General features: G+C 46.1%; 1 protein-coding gene across 1 annotated transcript in view; it reads right to left on the bottom strand.

Annotated features, from left to right (window-relative positions):
- Window positions 1-2,305: 2,305 nt before the first annotated feature.
- The window catches only part of LOC147734929 (matrix metalloproteinase-17-like), a 173,475-nt gene continuing 157,448 nt past the window's right edge, over window positions 2,306-18,332 (bottom strand). The window contains exons 9-10 of the mRNA XM_086953108.1: window positions 18,052-18,309; window positions 2,306-3,463 (exon numbers count right to left, since the gene is read on the bottom strand). Coding sequence (XP_086809234.1) covers window positions 3,144-3,463; window positions 18,052-18,309 — 578 coding nt within the window. The 3' untranslated portion in view covers window positions 2,306-3,143. The remainder of the gene's footprint in view (window positions 3,464-18,051; window positions 18,310-18,332) is intronic.

Here is an 18,332-nt window from a genome sequence, read left to right as displayed (position 1 = left end):
ACTGCATGATGCAGGCATGCAGGATTCTGTTGTACATTCAAGCAACACTGCTGGCACCGTGGGATGTACCTATTTGTTGTAATGGAAACTCCAGTGCGTTGCAGCCTTGGCTGATCAGAGGGCCCTTGAGCTGCGGATCCTTTCTCTGGAGCCGCCCAGCCCAAGTCAGTCCTTCAAGTGGGTATTCTGTTTTGTCCACTCGGTGAATGTGTCAAACTAAATGCTTCTAGTAGTGTAACTCCCAAAAAAGGTGTGGTTTAAATGGAGTACGGAGGCCTTGGCATCCGCACACACAGGTCAACAAATGTGTGTTAGAGGGACAAAAACGTGTTATTAAAATTCACGAAGAGTGTGGAGGAAAAATGAGCAGCTGTGTGATGGAGACCACATATTTCAATTAATGTTTCTAAACCTTCAAAGTTGTTGAAAATACAGTGACGTAAATGTAATTATTTCGGGCACTAAATATGACCATCAATTCAATAAATTTTGTTGGTTTTCCATTCGATTTTGTATTGCTTTAAACTAAATCTCAACCCGACGCTCAGATTTTTACGGACTTTTCTGTGTATTTGCTCGATCTTTTGGCATAACCCTAGAAGTGTGCTCTGTCTCCCGCCAAACTGTTTAACAATTAATGTAAGATGGCGCCTCTGGGCACAACAGTGGTAGACTTAATTTTCCTTCAAATATGTTGGACTATGAAGTGACAATGAGCAACAATGCTGCTGTCTCTGCCCATGATCTGCCTGAGAAATAAACCCCAAGACATTTTTCCTTCATTGTGTTTACGTGGCCATCCCAGGGGACAACAGCATGGTTGTTCCTCCACGGAAAGAACCCACATGCAAACAGGTTGTTGACTAATAAACCTGTTAAGTTTATCCCAGTCGTCAAGAAGGAGGGAGAGGGATCAGTTGATCAGACGGGCACCAATTACCGCCCAGAAAGAGGGAGGAAGGTCCAGTATCAGCTTGTGCCCGTGTAGTCTACACGTTTCAAAAAAGGGGGTTGCTGAACTGTTCCTAAGGAAGATTGAACAGATTGGCTCGACCGAAGGTGTGTGTGTTACACCTTTGGGCATCCATTATGTTGGACGTGTTTGCCTCTCACACCCAGAAGGGTGTCATGCTTCATCATAGGCGTTGCTCTTCGTCGGGGAGGCGGTGCAATCCCCGACGGGCTCACCTCAGAGAGGGGCTCTTTGGCGGAGATCTTTTTTTCCAACAGCCTATTGGTGAAGTGCGGGTATGTGGGTCAGGGCAATCAGTATCCTGAAGAGAAAGAGTGATTTAAAATGTAGCAGGAGGTGCCGGAAACCACTTTATTCTGGGGGTCCCCCTACTGCAATTAAAAAGTGAAAATAGCTCGCTGGGTGACGGCAGGTTAGGTAGCGTAACCCTAAACGAGACTAGAGTGAGGGTTGGTCAACATGTTTCCCGCATGGGACCTATTCGAGCTTGGCGGTGATGGGTAGGTGACTTCGCACGGACACGTAACTTGAGCCAGAACTATAGGCAAACCCTGTTGTACCGACCCGCCGACTACTCAGGTGGCAATTAGTCCAAGACCCTTAGGCATAGGATTACCCCCTGAGGTAAATCACACGAGACACATGACACCAGCATGGTTTCCTTTTAATCCTTTTAACCAATTTTTCACCTTCACAAGGTCCTGACGAATCGCGGGAACTTCCCATGCGAGAAACATGTTGGCCAACCCTCACTCTAGTCTTGTTTAGGGTTACGCTACCTAACCTGCCGTCACCCAGCGAGCTATTTTCACTTTTTAATTGCAGTAGGGGGACCCCAGAATAAAGTGGTTTCCGGCACCCCCTGCTACATTTTAAATCACTCTTTTTCTTCAGGATACTGATGGCCCTGACCCACATACCCGCACTTCACCAATAGGCTGTTGGACAAAAAGATCTCCGCCAAAGAGCCCCTCTCTGAGGTGAGCCCGTCGGGGATTGCACCGCCTCCCCGACGGGGAGCAATGCCTATGATGAAGCATGACACCCTTCTGGGTGTGTGAGGCAAACACGTCCAACATAATGGATGCCCAAAGGTGTAACACACACACACCTTCGGTCGAGCCAATCTGTTCAATCTTCTTTAGGAACAGTTCAGCAACCCCCTTTTTTGAAAAGTTTATCCCAGTGTCAACTAGTTTATCATATGACAAACCGCTGACGGTTGTCTGGGGTGGCAGAATCGCGCTCTGGTCACTTCTATTATTCTTGTGCACACTTATCACTTGTGTATGGCTTCCGCACCGGATCAGAAATACAGCAATTCCAAGCATCACAGCAGTGAAACATCTGATTTTTACTTATGTCATTATAGGGGAATGTTATGGTTCCATGTGTTCTCCACACCTCCCTGGATCTCCACAGACCCTAATGGATTTCCATACAGGGGAAGTCACAAAGATGGAGGTGGCTGTTGCATCTCCTATCGTCTTCTTTCCACTTAGAACCTCATGTTTCCAAGCAACACCATAGAGTACATTTAACCAGGCAGTGGAAAACTACCCTCTTTGAGATGGCAACTAATCTCACAAGTGCTGTGTATTCACACCGAGTTTTGTACCACTGCAATAATACTATCCAGGAAGAACAGCTGATAGATTACAGGAGATGACGCCATTATCTCACTTTGAGTATCTGCATTCACAATGTGTAAATGCAGGTGTAAACTCAGAAAATATCCTTCATGCTGCCCGTACTACAAACTGGCAACCACAGAGGATGAACTAATGGAGAAACCCTCAATATCTGGCTCCAAACTGATACATTTTCGACACTTCTTAAGTTTCTCTTTCCCTTCCAAGAGTAAAAGTACTGTAGATTGTCCGCGTCCATGATCGGCTACATGTACAAACGCCAGCAGTTTCTGATCTTCCTTGGCTTGCTCTCAGTTCTTTCAGTTCCTTCCTGGTGCTGAAACCATATCAGATAACTGTAGTCTTCACTTCCATAATATACTGTTTTTGTCCATAGAAAGAGTCTAGAAACAGGACTCTTCAGGTTAAATTATATTACCAGTAATATGTACAGACCTAAATTTGACTTCTTTGGCAGTAGTGTCTATTCAGTTCATATGTATAAGGCGACTAGATGAGGGATCTCTGCGATGCAGGAGTCATCTTTGGATGATCACCAGAAATCCCATGGCAACCAGCAGCATCCAAATGGATATAACTTTTATGGTCCCTCCTGAACCAGAATCTGTCCGGGAATCATAACAAAGGCACCTGTCTAATTCCAGCTCGGGAGCCCGGGAGTCCTGGTGGTTTTTGGCGCCCAAGGAGGGACTGGTGGTGACCCCTTGTTGATCTGGGATTTTGTCCCCAATGCAATCCATCCAATCTTCAGCAATTGAGCGGGGGTAACCAGTCTCTGCCTGCAGAGCGTTTTTGTTCAGCTTCCAGTACTCTGTGCCTTTAAAGATGTACACTTCACCTGGGGAAGACAGATCAGAAAAAAAAGGTAACTGATTAACTGGAGCTTAAAGAGTCAGATTGGCCTGCAGAATAAGGGAACACAAAAAAATATTTGGAGGTGATACGAACCACATACAAAACACCTGGTGGAAGAAAAGAATGAAGAAAGGCAATCTGGGAAAAGACTTACAAGAGTGAAGGATTGAAAAAAGAGGTAACCATTTTAAAATTGATTAAGAAGGGTTAGTGAAGTGGAAGAAGAGCTGGAGATATTGCAGTCGCAAAGGTCAGGTAATAAACACTTCCAGGTCAACCTACAGTTTGAAAGTCTAGACTCTGCATTAAATTTTATGAGATTTCCTCGCATAAGTCTTACTGGTGTCACTTTCCCAGGCTGAGAACGAATAGTTTCTTACCTGTCTGTGTAGTTTTGCAGCTTGAAGATCTTTCTGGATTCACTATGCTTTGCATTATTCTGCGGTCTAGTGGTTGGGTCCGGAATCGTAGTCTTTTTTTTTTTTCTCTTTTTTTTTTTCGTAGCCCAGGTGGGCGTCTACGTCCCACCTTTTGGTGTCCTTCCGTGACTTCTGCACGCTTCCAGCGGAATATCCCACCCTTGGGGGCCATCTTTGGATTCTTTTTTTTCTCGTTTTGTGTTTTTGCGAATCCTTGGCAATGTTCAAGTAAGTTATTTAATCCGCTTTGTCGTTTAAGGTATCTGTTTCATTATTGACCTTGTCTTTTACCACCTGATTCTCCAGCCTCATTTCTGGCGGAGGTGGGTGGGTTCGCTAGTGAATCAAGAAAGATCTTCAAGCTGCAAAACTACACACAGGTAAGAAACTACTCGTTTTGCAGCGTGAATCCTTCTGGATTCACTATGCTGTGCATAGACTTTGTAGCGGTTTGATACTTTTGTGGCAGCTGGGTGGAAGATGAGCGTTGGCTATTGAATATATGTTCAAGCACTTTTTGTCCTACTTGTGCTTCCTTGTTCATTTGTATATCCACACAGTAGTTCTTAGTAAACATGTGCATTGAAGCCCATGTTGCCGCCAGGTAAATGTCTTGAATGGGTGTGTTAGCCAGGAAGGTTATCGTAGCTCCCTTTTTCCTGGTTGAGTGGGCTCGCGCCCCCTCCGCAAGCTCTTGGTCTGCTTGTTTGTGGCAGAATTAAATAGTTTGTGCGATGGTCCCCTTTGTTACTGGTCTACCCAGTAAACTGCTTGTGAAGGACACAAAGAAGTGTTTTGTCTTCCTGTGTTCCTTTGTTCTTTCTATGTAGTGCATTACTGCCCATCTAGCGTCCAGAGTGTGGAGTGCCCTCTCTGCACTTGTGGTTGGTTTTTGAAAGAGACTTGGTATTTGAACTATTTGGTTGATGTGAAACCTCGACACCACCTTTGACATGAAGTGAGGGTCCGTTCTCATCACCACACTATCATTGTGAATTTGGATGTAGTATTCTTGTAGCGTTAGCGCCTGTAGTTCGCTTACCCTTCTCAGGGAGGTGATAGCCACCAAGAAGGCTGCTTTCATTGTTGGCATTTGCAGGGAAGCCTTATTAATCGGTTCAAAAGGCGCCTTCATGAGCTCTGTCAGGACTAGATTAAGGTTCCATGCTGGTGGCGGCATCCTCTTGGGAGGCGCGATCCTTTTTGCCCCTTCCATGAATCTCTTTACTATCTGTGACATAAAGAAACTCTTTCCAGTCTCTCCTCTTGTGTAGGCCACAATTGCTGCCAGGTGTACTCTCAGCGAGGATGAGCTTAGCTTTGCCTTCAGCAGGTGCGTGAGGTACCTTAGCACTGTTGACTCCCTTCTCATCTTTCTGTGTAGCTTCTTCTTGCTGCACCATTGTGTGAACCTTGTTCATTTCACCAAATAGCACCTTGGTGTGCTAGGCCTCCTTGCCTCTCGCAGTACCCGTAACGTGCTCTCCGGTAACCTCGGGTGCGCGAACTCTGTCTTCAGGAGCCATGCTGCTAGGCTGAGGCTCTCTGGTTCTTGGTGTAGTACCTCTCTGTTTTGCATGGACAGTAGGTCTTTTCTTCTCCCAAACTTGTGGGGTGCACCTTGTGCCATTTCCATTATCTGTGAGTACCATGTCTGCCTGGCCAATTGTGGTGCCACCAGGATCAGTCATGTTGCTGGTCCTGCACTTGAGTACTCTGTGTATCAGGGGTATCTGGGGAATAGCGTAAGCAAATGTCCTTGACCAGCTTATCCATAGGGCATTCCTCAGGGAGCTTTCGCCTGGAGGCGAAGCTTTGGCATTTTGCATTCTGGTGTGTTGCAAATAGGTCTATAGTCAGTGTTCCCCACCTTCTGAATAGCCTTAGCGTTTTGTGTGCATTGAGCTCCCACTCGTGAGACGCCGATGACTGTCTGCTGAGCCAGTCTGCCTCCACATTGTCTTTCCCTGGTAGGTGTATGGCTAGCAGGTCTATCTTTAGTGGGATGGCCCATCTCCTTATCTCCTGCGCTAGGTTCGATAGCGGCGGAGATTGCGTTCCTCCCTGCTTGTTGATGTAGAACATCGTCGTCGTGTTGTCCGTCGATCAACACTCTCTTGCTGTACAATTTTGTCTGGAAGGCTTTCAGGGCGAGGAACACGATCTTAAGTTCTAGGTAGTTGATGTGTTTGACCGCATCCGCTGGAGTCCACAGACCCCTCACCCTGAGCTTGCTCGTGTGCGCTCCCCATCCCTTCTGGGATGCGTCTGTGGTGATGGTCACCGTTGGGGTCGGTGGTGTTAGAGGCTTTCCCTTTGCTACGTTCTCCATGTTACACCAGGACATCTCCTCCTGCACTACGTGCGTTACAACTACTAGATCTTCCCAACTCCCTGTAGCTTGTGACCATTGTTCTTGCAGCCAGTCTTGGAATAGTCTCATTTGGAGGCGTACATTTGGTACTAATTGTATGCATGAGGCCATCATGCCCATGACTTTGCTCGCTGTTCTCACCGTCGGAGCTCGCCCTTTCTGGTAGAGGCGCGTCTCCTTCAGTAGCGCCTGTGTCCTCTTGTCGTTGGGGGAACACCTTGCTCTGTATGGTGTTGATCTGAGCCCCTAGGAAGGCTTTCACTTGCTCTGGTTCCATAGAGGATTTCCCCCAGTGAATGGAGAAACCCAGGTCCATCAAAGTCTTTGTCACGCGCTCGGCATGTTCCTTGCATGTTCTGTGTGAATTTGCCTTTATTAGCCAGTCGTCCAGGTAAGGGTATACATGGATCCCTTCCCTTCTCAGGTGCGTTGCCACTGCTGCGAGGCACTTGGTGAAGACCCTTGGTGCCGATTTTATTCCGAACGCTAGGGCTGTGAACTGGTAGTGATGTTGTTTGATGGTAAATCTGAGCAAATGTTTGTGCCGCCTGTTTATCAGGATGTGCAGGTAGGCGTCTTTGAGGTCTATGGTGGCCATTAAATCTCCTTCCCCATCAGGGGAATGACTTCCTGTAGAGAAGTCATTTTGAACTTTTGTGTCTTTATGTATTTGTTCAGGAACCTGAGGTCCAGGATGGTTCTTAGTGTTTTGTCCACTTTTGGTTCCAGGAAGTAGGTGGAGTACACTCCCTTGTTCCTTTCTTGGTATGGTACTGGTTCGATGGCCTCCTTTTGGAGCAGGTTCGCCGCCTCCCTTTGAAGCCGTTCCAGTTCTTTCCTGACTGTGCTCTCTTTTTTGGTCTTTTGTTTGGCGGTGTCCTTTCCAGTTCTATACAGTATCCGAACTGTATGATGTTCAGTATCCACTTGTCTGATATCTTCTTCCACTCTGAAGAAGTGACTTAGCCTGCGCCCTACTGGTGTTACATGTTCCATGGTATTTGGTCCGTGTAACCCTGTGTTGGTCCTCTTGTGCGCCACCCTGGGAGGCGTTGTGCGGGTGGGCACATACTGTGTGACGGCATCACTTAGAGGTGGCTAGATGGCCTCCTCTTTTGTTCTGGCCCCGTCTGTTTCCTCTCCCACGAAAGGAGTGGCCCCTTTGCTGGCTGTGCCAGGTTTGTTTTTGGTTTCCCTGCTGTGCCTGGTTATCTCCCTGGTTGGACTGCTGGAAGGTTTGGTGCGACGTTCCTGACTGTTTCCCTCCCCTCCCCCCCCCCCCTTCCATTCTGTCTCCGTGAAGGGGTAGCCCTCTTCATTCCTCTGAATTTCAAGGCCCCCATGGACCTTGCAGTGTCCTTTTCCTTTTTGAGCTGGGTGAGTTTGTCATCCACCGGCGCTCCAAACAGTGTCTCCCCATTGAATGGGGAGATAAGAATGTTGTGCTGAACCTCTTGTTTGAAACCTGAGATCCTTAGCAAGGCTTGCCTTCTTTCAGTGATTCCCAACATCATCAGCCTGCTGGATGTGTCTACTCCATCCAAGGCTGTTTTGAGGCAAGCGTTCGCCACATTCTTCCCGTCCTCCACGAGGTGTGAGGCTCTATGTTGGTACTCTTGTGGGAGATGCTTCGTCAGCTGTCCAATTTGGTCCAGGATTTGGTACTGGTGCCTATTCAGTGGGGCGTTTGAGTTCGCCATGCGCCAATGCATTGCTCCATTCCTTTCTATCTTTCTCCCAGTCAGGTCCGTCCTCCTGCTTTCCTTGTCTGGCAGTGGCCCTGATGTCATCGGCACATTTGCCCTCTTCCTTGCGGTCGCCGTGATAATGGAGTCCGCCAGGACTGTCCCTCTGATGTATGGGGGATCTTTCGTGGAATGTTTGTATTTCTTCTCCATCCTCCGCGTAACGGACCTGCATGTCGCCGGTTCCTTGAACGCCTCCTTCCCCTGAGCCTTGACACTTTCAAGAATTGGGAGATACTGGCTCCTGGTCTGCGTGGGGAGTAGGGTCTCCAATAGGAAGTCCGACTTTTGTTTCTCTTCGTCAAGTTTGACTCCAAACTCCGTTGCCGCGTTCTTGATCACCATATTGTACGCCCCAATGTTGTCTGGTGGCGAAGGCCTCGAAGGGTACATGTCTAGGCCCTCTTCTGGACTTTCGGTGTTGAGGCCCTGCCATTCCAGGTCCTGCGTCCCCGAGGATCGTCCTCTGGTCATCGTCACCCTCCTCATCATAGTAGAAGTCTTCATCCTCTTGATGTTCTAGAGTTTCGGACCTTTTCTGCGGCTCTTCGGCCTCGAAATCCTCCTCCTCTTCTTCTACTTCGACAATAACCGTCTGTGCTTTCGACCGAACCGTGAACTGTGCGAGTCGTTCGTCGAACTCCTTCTTGCTTTGTAGGATGCTATCCATTTCGACCTCAAGCCATCTCTTCTTCCTTTCCAGTTCGGCAGCCTGTTTGGCGTCCGACTGTTCTGCTGGTTTCTTTGCCGTGTATTTCGGTGTCGACGTCAAAAAGGGCCTCGTTTCCTTTGTCGACGTCGAGGCAGCCTTTGGGGCCTTCTCTTTCGAAGTCTAACGTTCCTTTTCGGGGACGTGCTTCGACGACCTTGGCTTTTTGCCGGTCTTCGCCGCCTGGGAGTCCTTCTCAAAAGATCCGCTGGGCTCTCTGTCCTTGGATGAAGCTGCGGCCGACGAAGTTTTCGGCGCCACTGCTCCCTTCGAGGACTTCGACTCCATTTTTCGAGAGTCTGATTCAGACCTTCGCTGGTCTGTCGGGGCTTTTGGGGTCGACGACTCTCCTACCTCTTTAGAAGTTTTCTTATCGGTCTCTACGACCGTGTAGCCGTCGTCTTCTCCAGCGACATTGTCTTCTTCGTCGGTCGAGAGTCCCAGGTCTCGAAGGTATGTTGGTTGGCCCTTCCATTGCATGGTGTAGTTGGCCCTTCTCTGTCGAGGAGAGCCTTCAATGTGAAGGCAGAGCAAGCGTTGCAGTCCTTGCTCTCGTGGTCGACCAGTAAGCAGAGGTTGCAAACCGGGTGCTGGTCCTTCTGAGCGTACTTGTGGTGGCAGTTACGGCAGAATTTGAAAGGGGTGTTGTCCATTTCTCGCGCTCAGAGGGCCCCCTGTATTCGCATTCTCGATTGGACCTCGAAGTTCTCTTTCTTTTTCGTCGCCCCGGCATCTATATGTTCTTCCTCGTCTTCTCAGTCTTTTCCTGCAAAATTCGACTCTTCTGTGTCTTTTCCCGTCCAAAACTCTGGAGCCTCTCGGGAACGATCCAGACCCAACGGCGGAATAAAGAATCTGAAGATGGCGCCCAAGAGTGGGAGCTTCCGCAGGAAGCGTGCCGACGTCACGGAATGACACCACAAGGTGGGACTTCAACGCCCACCTGGGCTACGAAAAAAAAGGAAAGACTGCGATTCCGGACCCAAACACTAGAGTGCGGAATAATGCACAGCATAGTGAATCCAGAAAGATTCACGCTGCAGAACTTACTTTTACCTTTTAATAAAGCAATTGCCATCAATTTTCTTCCATGGCCCTCCTAGGATTTGATGGACTCCCGTTCTCTAACATATGATTGAATCTTGTCCTGTATTACTTTATTTCCTTCTCTCCTACAAATACATCTTTTACCTTACATGGTTTCCACACAACTGTTTAGTATCAATTTGGATTTTGAGCGACCACTTTTCTCAAGCAGTGAATGTCTTTTTGCAGACTGTCTTGATTATATTTCTCAGTAACTTGCGTTGTTTATACACAAAGGATTGTTGTGTATTTAATTTACAAATTCCCTAACTCCAGATTGTCCATCTGCTCAACACTGAAGGTCTGACCTATGTTTGAGGAAGTAGTTCAGTGCTAGGATCTCACCTGAGCAGCAACGTAGGCTCGTAAAAGGAAACTTTCCATGAACAACAGCAGACTATAGATTGGAGAACTCTGATCTGGCCTGCAATGCTCAAGTATAAGAGTATGTGTTTTTTTGTGGCTCCCACAGTAGCTACATCCTGTTCAATGATATTAAATTGGAGACATGACCAGGCATCCTTTACCCGCAAGGAATGCTTGCAGATACTGTGATTTCAACAGATGTCGAAGACAGCCAACAGCATTTCCAAGCCGGCTCGCTAACTATTCAGGACATGACAAAATCGATGTCTATGCATCACATAACCTAGCCTCAGACAAACTGACCAATCGGAGACCTTATTAGTGAAGCATACATCTAAATGGTTCCCTCTTGACATTCAACAGCTTTTCCTGGTTATTACTTTTGGATTCTCTCAATGGCCTCAATTTCTGAGTCACTATAATGGACAGCAGAGCTTCACCCTATGGCTACTTGAACGGCAACCATCATCAGATCTGACACTTTGCTGCTCCCCATCTTCATATCTACCAAGAGAATATTCACTTGCCACTGCAAAACCATTTCTAGCTGTGTGCACAGCCTGTCATTCTGTGGCTATCTCGTAGTCTTCTCAAGATGCCAGGTTGTTCAGCATCTGTGATCTCCAGGAGATGCAATCATATCATTTGCATCTCTGCGTCATACGTCCCCAGTAAAGAAAGTGCATGGCAGTGCTTCATGCACCTGCATTTGTCACTGTGTAGTTGAGTGCTGGTTATAGAAAGCAGCTCCTTCCATATATGCATGCCAAGAAACATCAACAAGATTGAGGAATAATTAAACTTTTAAAGATTAAAAGTAGAGTTAAAATGTATGAATAAGGAGCATTGGAGAGCCAAGTTAAAATGTGTTGCATATAAAAAAAAAATCATGTATATGGTTTCCATTGTTTGAGCGTGAATAAATGGATTACAGTCCGGGTCTTCACTGCTGTGGTTAAAAACTGTTGTCACGGCACCCATGGGATGCCCGCGCTTCACTTTTGTTCCACCGCCTCGCCCAGATCTCCAGAGACCCAAAAGCAAGAGCAGAATGGTGGTTGGTCGGTCTCACTGGCCTTCTACCATTTCTTTGGATGCTCCACAGACACAAAGGAGATGGGAGAATGCAAGTGGTGGTGTGCCTGTACCAACCGCCCTCTATCCTGTCAACGTGGGGCTCTGCGGGCCCCTCCTGAGGGAAAATGACGCCATGCGGACGAGCAGCTCTCAGAGAGCCACTGTCTTGTGAATGCGAGTGGAAAGGCTGGCTTTGGGCTGGGAGTGTGTGGGGCTTAGCAGAGGGGGGTGGAGTAGGGGTGAGGGGGGTAGGAGGTCAGGTATTTACTTGGCAATTTCCTTCGAGGAATGGGGGTAGATGGATATATGCAATGGGTGGTGTGGGTAGATGCCAGGAGACCCAGCTTTCAGTGTGTGCTGCAGAGAGTTGTGCAGAGGGTGTTTGGGGGTGGGTGAATTGTAGGAGGGCAGTTTTTCCTTTTATTATATTAGTTATTTATTGCTCCCCTATATATGTTAGAAGATGATTTGGGGGTGCATATATGACGTAAAATTACAGCTGGGGTAACTTTCAATAATGGGGATGTTCTTGTTCTTCACATTGGAGGTGTTCACAGTTACCCATACGTAATTCTGTATATTTATGAAGGCTCAAGTATGCCACCACTCCAGGGATTCTGGCAATACATTCTGTCCAGGCAAACTCAGACTTCCATCCTCCGACGGTCAAAAAATGGTGAATCATAATAGACAATCGTAGCAATCACGATTTACAATGCTTAGCAATGGCATAAGTGTGGCAAGAAATGTAGGTTACTTAAATACAGGTATTACTGAGCCGAAAAACTTCAACTGGAGCACAAGCTGCGTTTCCAATCAGCAGAGTGGCCACGAAAACGTTTTGTTTCACTTGAGCTTCACGCAAAGAAAAGTCCTATAGGGGAGCTAGAAATGGGTGTGAGTAACGTACAATGTTTAATGAAGCTGCAGTTGATCCAGTTGAGTTTTAGGGTGTCTGACTGGAGGTCCCGTCAAAGTGGGCGTGGTTTAGAGGCTTTGTGAGAGTGACACATGCCGTGGACCTGGATTTGCTGAAAGATATATCTACCATGTGGGGGAAATGTTTTTTTTTTAATTTATATAGAAGTATGTGCCAAGTGCAGCAAGTCGCGTGCCTGAAGCGTCGTGGGTGCTTCTGCGCTCTGCTAGGGTGTAGCCGCAGTTCCTTGAGTTGACATTAGGGGCAGTATAAACACATGCATGCAAGGTACAATACCTCCAGGTTCGATTTATTATTCTGAAACTAATATATATTCCATTACAAAAAATATCTCTGTGTCCGGTATAATGTTATCTTTTTGCATGGTCTCGTCTATTCCCCTAAACTGAGGGTAAGGTTTACATCGTGTGTTGCAATGTGGCGCCCTCTTGTGGCCATTTGTTCTGACGATGTTAAGCTTAATGGAGCACAGGATCCGACTAAAAATTGCATTAATTATGGGCCAGATGTGTCAAAGGAATTTTTATTTTAATGTTTTATAGAGCGTGAACTTGACCCGTGAGGGTATCGGAGTACTTTACAAGATATATCACAGTGTACAAACAAAGTCAATGTGCAGAAATATACAGAAACTGTACAAAGGGATGGGGCGGGGCAGGAGTGTGGGGGTACAAAGGTAAGATTGCAATCATAATTAGATTCAGTAAAAAAATTAAAGGTCCAGTAAATTCTCTGCAGGAGGGTTGGTGATCTGGGAAAAACAATCGTCTTCGAAACGTCAGATTTGTGGTCAGGCATGGCAGGCATTAGGCAAGGAATTTACCCCTGAGTAATGTTTTGGCCTCCTTCTTGAAGCGAGCTAGAGAAGGGATTCTTCGGATGACTGGTGGGAAAGAGTTCCAGATTCTAGGTGCTGCCCCTACCCTTCTGTGTCTGTGGGGAACATGTGTTCATATATAGGACCCTTAGATTTTAAATTCTCCAGATGGCAGTAACACAGAGAGCTGGAGGGTAGGTATCAGGAAAATATTCATCATACAAACAAGATTTTAGGAAGGGGTGTCTGTGAACCTGCCTAATGCGCTACAGTCGACAGAAAGGTTCCTATTATCACTACCCATTTTTTGTTTCTGAAGCTGTCATACAAGACCTGTGTTTTCTTTATCCCAGTCTTCCCCTTAAACCTGCTTTGTCTGTGTGTTGTATTGGTCAATGGCCATCTTGTAAAAGAATGTCATATCTAATGTTTTTACCTCCACCTGTATTTTGTCCGGAGTACCTCTGCTATTCTTTTCAAGATCAAACCCTAACAATAATCTCAGAAACAAGAGCTTCATACAGGGTAAACAAGGGTTATCGGCTGCAATGAGGCACAATGGGAGGAATTTAGATATCTCAGGCAAAACAAAATCTTGCCTCCTGGAGAACTCCAGGTACAGTGAAAAAAGTTTCTGACAGGCTTTAGAAGTAAGTCAGCACCAGGGCACAAGTCCTAAAAAATGAAGTGGGGGGACTAACCTAGTTAATCAGTATGCAAGTGGCATCGCAGCGTGTGACATCACAGCGTGTAACATCACAGGAATTGGCATCACAAGAAGTGATATCAGATCTTAAGCCCTCACATATGTTTAGCAGGTGTTTAATCAGTACATTTGAGCACATTTCGAGTGTTCTTGCAAACCCTCCTGATTTAGGCAGAAGATTCACACTTTTGTACGCTACATATAAAACAAGGTTACCTTTTGTCAGCGTTAAGCTTGATATAGCCATTGTGCTTTAAAAGAAATAGTGATTATTATTATTATTATTTATAAAACTTATTGAGCGCACGAATACCGAGGGTGTCTCGCGCTAGACAGAGGATCAGAATATAGCTGTATTTATGAATAACTAGCGTGTTTGTTGATTGAATAGCCACGTTTTTAACTGTTTTCGGAAGAGAGTTAAGGTTGGAATACTTTTGAGGTGATTGGGAAGGGTATTCCACAATTTGGCAGTGGCAATCGCAAACTATCTGTCACCCCAAGTTGCTTTCTTTGTTTTGGCTATCTCGAGGAGGTTTGCCTTAGCGGATCTAAGAGCGCGGGCTGGCCTGTATGGACAGAGAGAATGTTTTAGAAAAAGCGGCCCTTTTTCATGTATGGTTTTGAAGGCTATGCACAAAGCCTTAAATTTGATTCTCTGCCTCACAGGTAGCCAGTGTAGTTTACGAATGACGTTTGAAATAGGTTTAAATTTAGGTGTTGCGGTGACAAGTCTGGCGGCTGCGTTCTGTACTAGCTGAAGTTTGTTTAAGACCTGTTCTTGTGTGTTGAGCAGTAGGGCATTGCAATAATCAACTCGGGACATGAGCAGGGTGGAGATCAAGGTTTTTATGGTGATTGTAGGAAGATAGGGTAGCAGTTTTCAGATCATTTTTATCATGAAAAAGGATGCGGAGACTATGTAGTTTGCCTGATGTATGTAGGATAGTTTATTGTCAAAAATCACTCCCAAGTTCCTAACTTTAGTGATTGGAGCAGGTGGAGGTCCAAGCTCTTGAGGCCACCAGGTGGGCGACCAAGTGGGGGTGAGTTTGCCAAAAACCATAACCTCGGTTTTATCCGAGTTAAGCTTTAAGCAATTTTTACTCATCCAGTTGCTGATGGCATACATTCCCTGTTTGAAGTTGTTTGCTACTTCCAGTCCATTGTTGTTGATAGCCAGGACAAGCTGAGTATCGTCAGCGTAAGATGTTACTGCTAGACGATGAGCTTTAATGATGCTCGCCAAGTCGGCCACATAGATGTTAAAAAGCGTTGGACTTAGCGAGGATCCCTGGGGGATGCCACAGGGAAGAGCAAAGGGGGAAGATGAGTAGCCACCCATGGTCACAGATTGTTCCCGATTGGCCAGGAAGGAGGAGAGAAGGGTGATGGCGCTATTGGAAATTCCGGTTCCTCTGACACGGTTGATCAGGATGGTATGATAGACCGTGTCAAAAGCCGCGGAAAGGTCTAGCATTATGAGCACCGCCGCACCTCCTCCGTCCATAATCATTCTGATTTCATCAGATGCTTTTATTAGTGCAGTGACCCTTTCTGAATCCGAACTGTGAGTCATTGAGACAGTTGTTATTGTCTATGAATTCAGAGATCTGGATGTTCATGATTTTTTCAATGATTTTTGCTGGAAATGGAAGACATGCTATTGGCCTGTAGCTGGTGACGTTGGACGGGTCAAGAGTGGTTTTTTTAAGAAGTGGTATGACTACTGTATTTTTCCATATAGATGGAAAGATACCTAATGTAAACATAGAGTTGTAAATATCGGTAAGAGTGTGACAAATGATATCAGGGGCCACTTTAAGTATAGTGGGAGGGCAAGGGTCATCAGGAGAACCTGAATTGATAGTCATCATGAGTTTGTGTACTGAATCAGGTGAAACAAGATCAAAGGAGAATGTTGGTAGGTTATTCGCGATGGGATCAGAGGAAATGATGGGATTTATGATATCGTTAGTGTGCTTACTAAATTTTGAGTAGATGTCGCACACTTTATCTTGGAAATAGGTTGATAGGGCATCACACAGATTGGGATGACTCTTTAGTAGTAGTTTTGTCCTGTCCTGTAAGATGTGAGACACCCTGAAAAAGTTGTTTAACCGAGTCTTGTGCTGACTCAATTTGGTGTTATAGTAAGTACTTTTTTGACAGATAATCATTTGTTTATATTTACTCAGTTTCTCTTTATAGCAGATTTTTTCGATTGGATCGTAGCTTCTACGCCACTTACGTTCTTGCCGTCTGCAGTTTTTCTTTTCCAGCCTAAGGGTCTCATTGAACCAAGGGGCTGAGTTGGATGTTCTGTTGGAGGATCTTTTTTTGATGGGAACTGTACCTTCAAGCGCGCTCTGAAGGCACTTGGTGTAAGTAGCGGTGGCTAATTCTGGGTTAGAAGTATTGATATCCTGCATCTTGTGCAGTTTATGGTTAAAGTCGTCAAAATTTATACTTTTCCAAGATTTGAAAGTGTTGGTATTGGAAAGTCTACTGGGAGGAGGACTAGGAGGGCAGATATTGAAACATACAGCTGCGTGGTCAGTCCATGTAAGCGGGAGTATTTTATCTATGGAAAGAGATTTAAGATTGGAAAAGATTCCATCTCGCGTGTGTCCTGCAGAATGCGTGGGGGAATGGGCTAATTGGGTTAGTCCCACTGCTTCCATTTCAGTAAGAAGGGTGATTGTATCTGGGTCTTGATCCATGTCCACATGAAAGTTAAAATCACCTATGATGGTGAAATTATTTTCTCCTGCTATAGGCTCCAGAAGGTGGCTCAGGGATATTCAAATTATTACAACGCATCCTCAAGGGTAATAAGCGTATATAAATGATTTTTTTTTTGTGCAAATACGTGGAAAGATCAACACATCTGACGTTCTAACAGTGCATGCAAATCTCCTAAACAGAGCCTGAACAAAGTGAAATGCTGCCTCTCCTAAGTATGTGTGAAATGCTAACAAGGTGTGAGCCTTTGTTTCCCCTCTGCTGCATTTGCATCAGGTGTGAGGCTCTTGACTGCTGCCAGCCAGGAGACTCCAACAAAAGGAGGATTGATGACCACTGAGACTCAGCCTTGGTTATGGCCGAGTATTCCAGCAGGGGTCAGGATTAAGAGAGCGCCGTCCCCACCTGCACGTTGTTGTGATCGAAAGCAGACAACAATGTGCAGGCGCTGCTGAATGAGTCTTGGTATTTGGAAATTACACCGGAATGGATTCAGCATCTTTTTTAGTGTGGGCCAACTTCTTGGCAGGGTGGACGGCATCCACCCTGTGAAAGAACAGGGCGGACGCTGTCCATCTACGTGGACCCCCGACTCATGCCATGGTCAGCACCACATCTACATGGTGTTCTAAGACTGCTGCTTTATTATTAGAGGTGGGCGGAATTGGTGACATTTGGTCACTCCGCTTTACACTTTAATGCAGAGTTCTGGACAAATTATGCTAATCGCAATGTGATTGAATTTTTCTCATGCGAGGCTCCAGAATATGTATGAGCTGCAAAGCACGAGTGAGATTTGGTGTCCCCTAGTGCACTTTACCCAACGGGGGCGGTCATGAGCAGTTGTGGTCAGAGGGCGGCTGTTCAAGTAGATTTTCTGCCACTCAACTAGATTTTCTACTCGAGCGACAGCAAAATGAACTCAAATGGCTGGGCTCTTGCTAAATGCGTGATGCCGCTCCCGGTAATTTTCAGCGTTGCTTGCTCTACTGGTGATAAATTGGAGCGTGAGCTGCATACTTTCTGTCCATTGGAAAATCCCACAGAATCTCACAGTTTTTCTGTAACTCTGTGGAATTCCACAGAGTGAAACTTCCTGAGTTCCACCCACCCCTACTTATTATGTCTTGTGGAATCTGCTGCTATTTGCCCTTTGGTACCCCTTGCATTCGCCTCGCTAACCCTGGTCTTGGGGATCATAGTGGCAGTAATTGCTGCTACCCCTCTAGTTTTGGTGGAACAATGTGAAAATATAATTAAAAAAAGGAGCTTTGATGTGGGACATAAATGTAAAGGAAAGATACAGAAGGAATGAGAAATACATGTTTCACTACTGACAACACACACTGCACATCATATGGGTGTACTTCTTTGAGGGCAGTATATTCTCTGAACTTGTATGCAGGAACCACCTCATGCAGGAAATGAACTATGGCATAAAAGGGAAGGAGCATAAAGAGGAAAGTAGTAGAGTGACTGAGCACGGCAGAAAGACGAAGAAAGAAAAAAGAGTTAATGTTTTGAGGATGATTGATGGAAAATATGTTCAAGAGACATAATTGGATAAACCATTGTAGAGGCACAGACCTTCTGGCCCATTGATGACATCATCCACTGGACTAGGGAGCTGGGTCCATGTCGTGTCTGCCAATGGATATCCGGGGTCCATCTGTCTGGTCACCTCATCATAACGCCAATGTTGTCCATCCTTAAAGAAATAGGTCTTCCAGTCATGAGAGTGTGAGAAGGCCCCGTCGACACCCGCCTCTGGTAAACCGAAGTCCGACACAGGGCGTGGGTACCCATCCTCTGCACCGTTATCCTTGAACACCCAGTACTGTGATCCTGGGCAGGGGAGAGGAAGATGT

This window comes from Lissotriton vulgaris, chromosome 1_2, assembly GCF_964263255.1.
Source record: "Lissotriton vulgaris chromosome 1_2, aLisVul1.2, whole genome shotgun sequence".
NCBI lineage: Eukaryota > Metazoa > Chordata > Amphibia > Caudata > Salamandridae > Lissotriton > Lissotriton vulgaris.
Note: the sequence above shows the minus strand (reverse complement) of the source record. Positions and strands in the feature narration are given on the sequence as shown.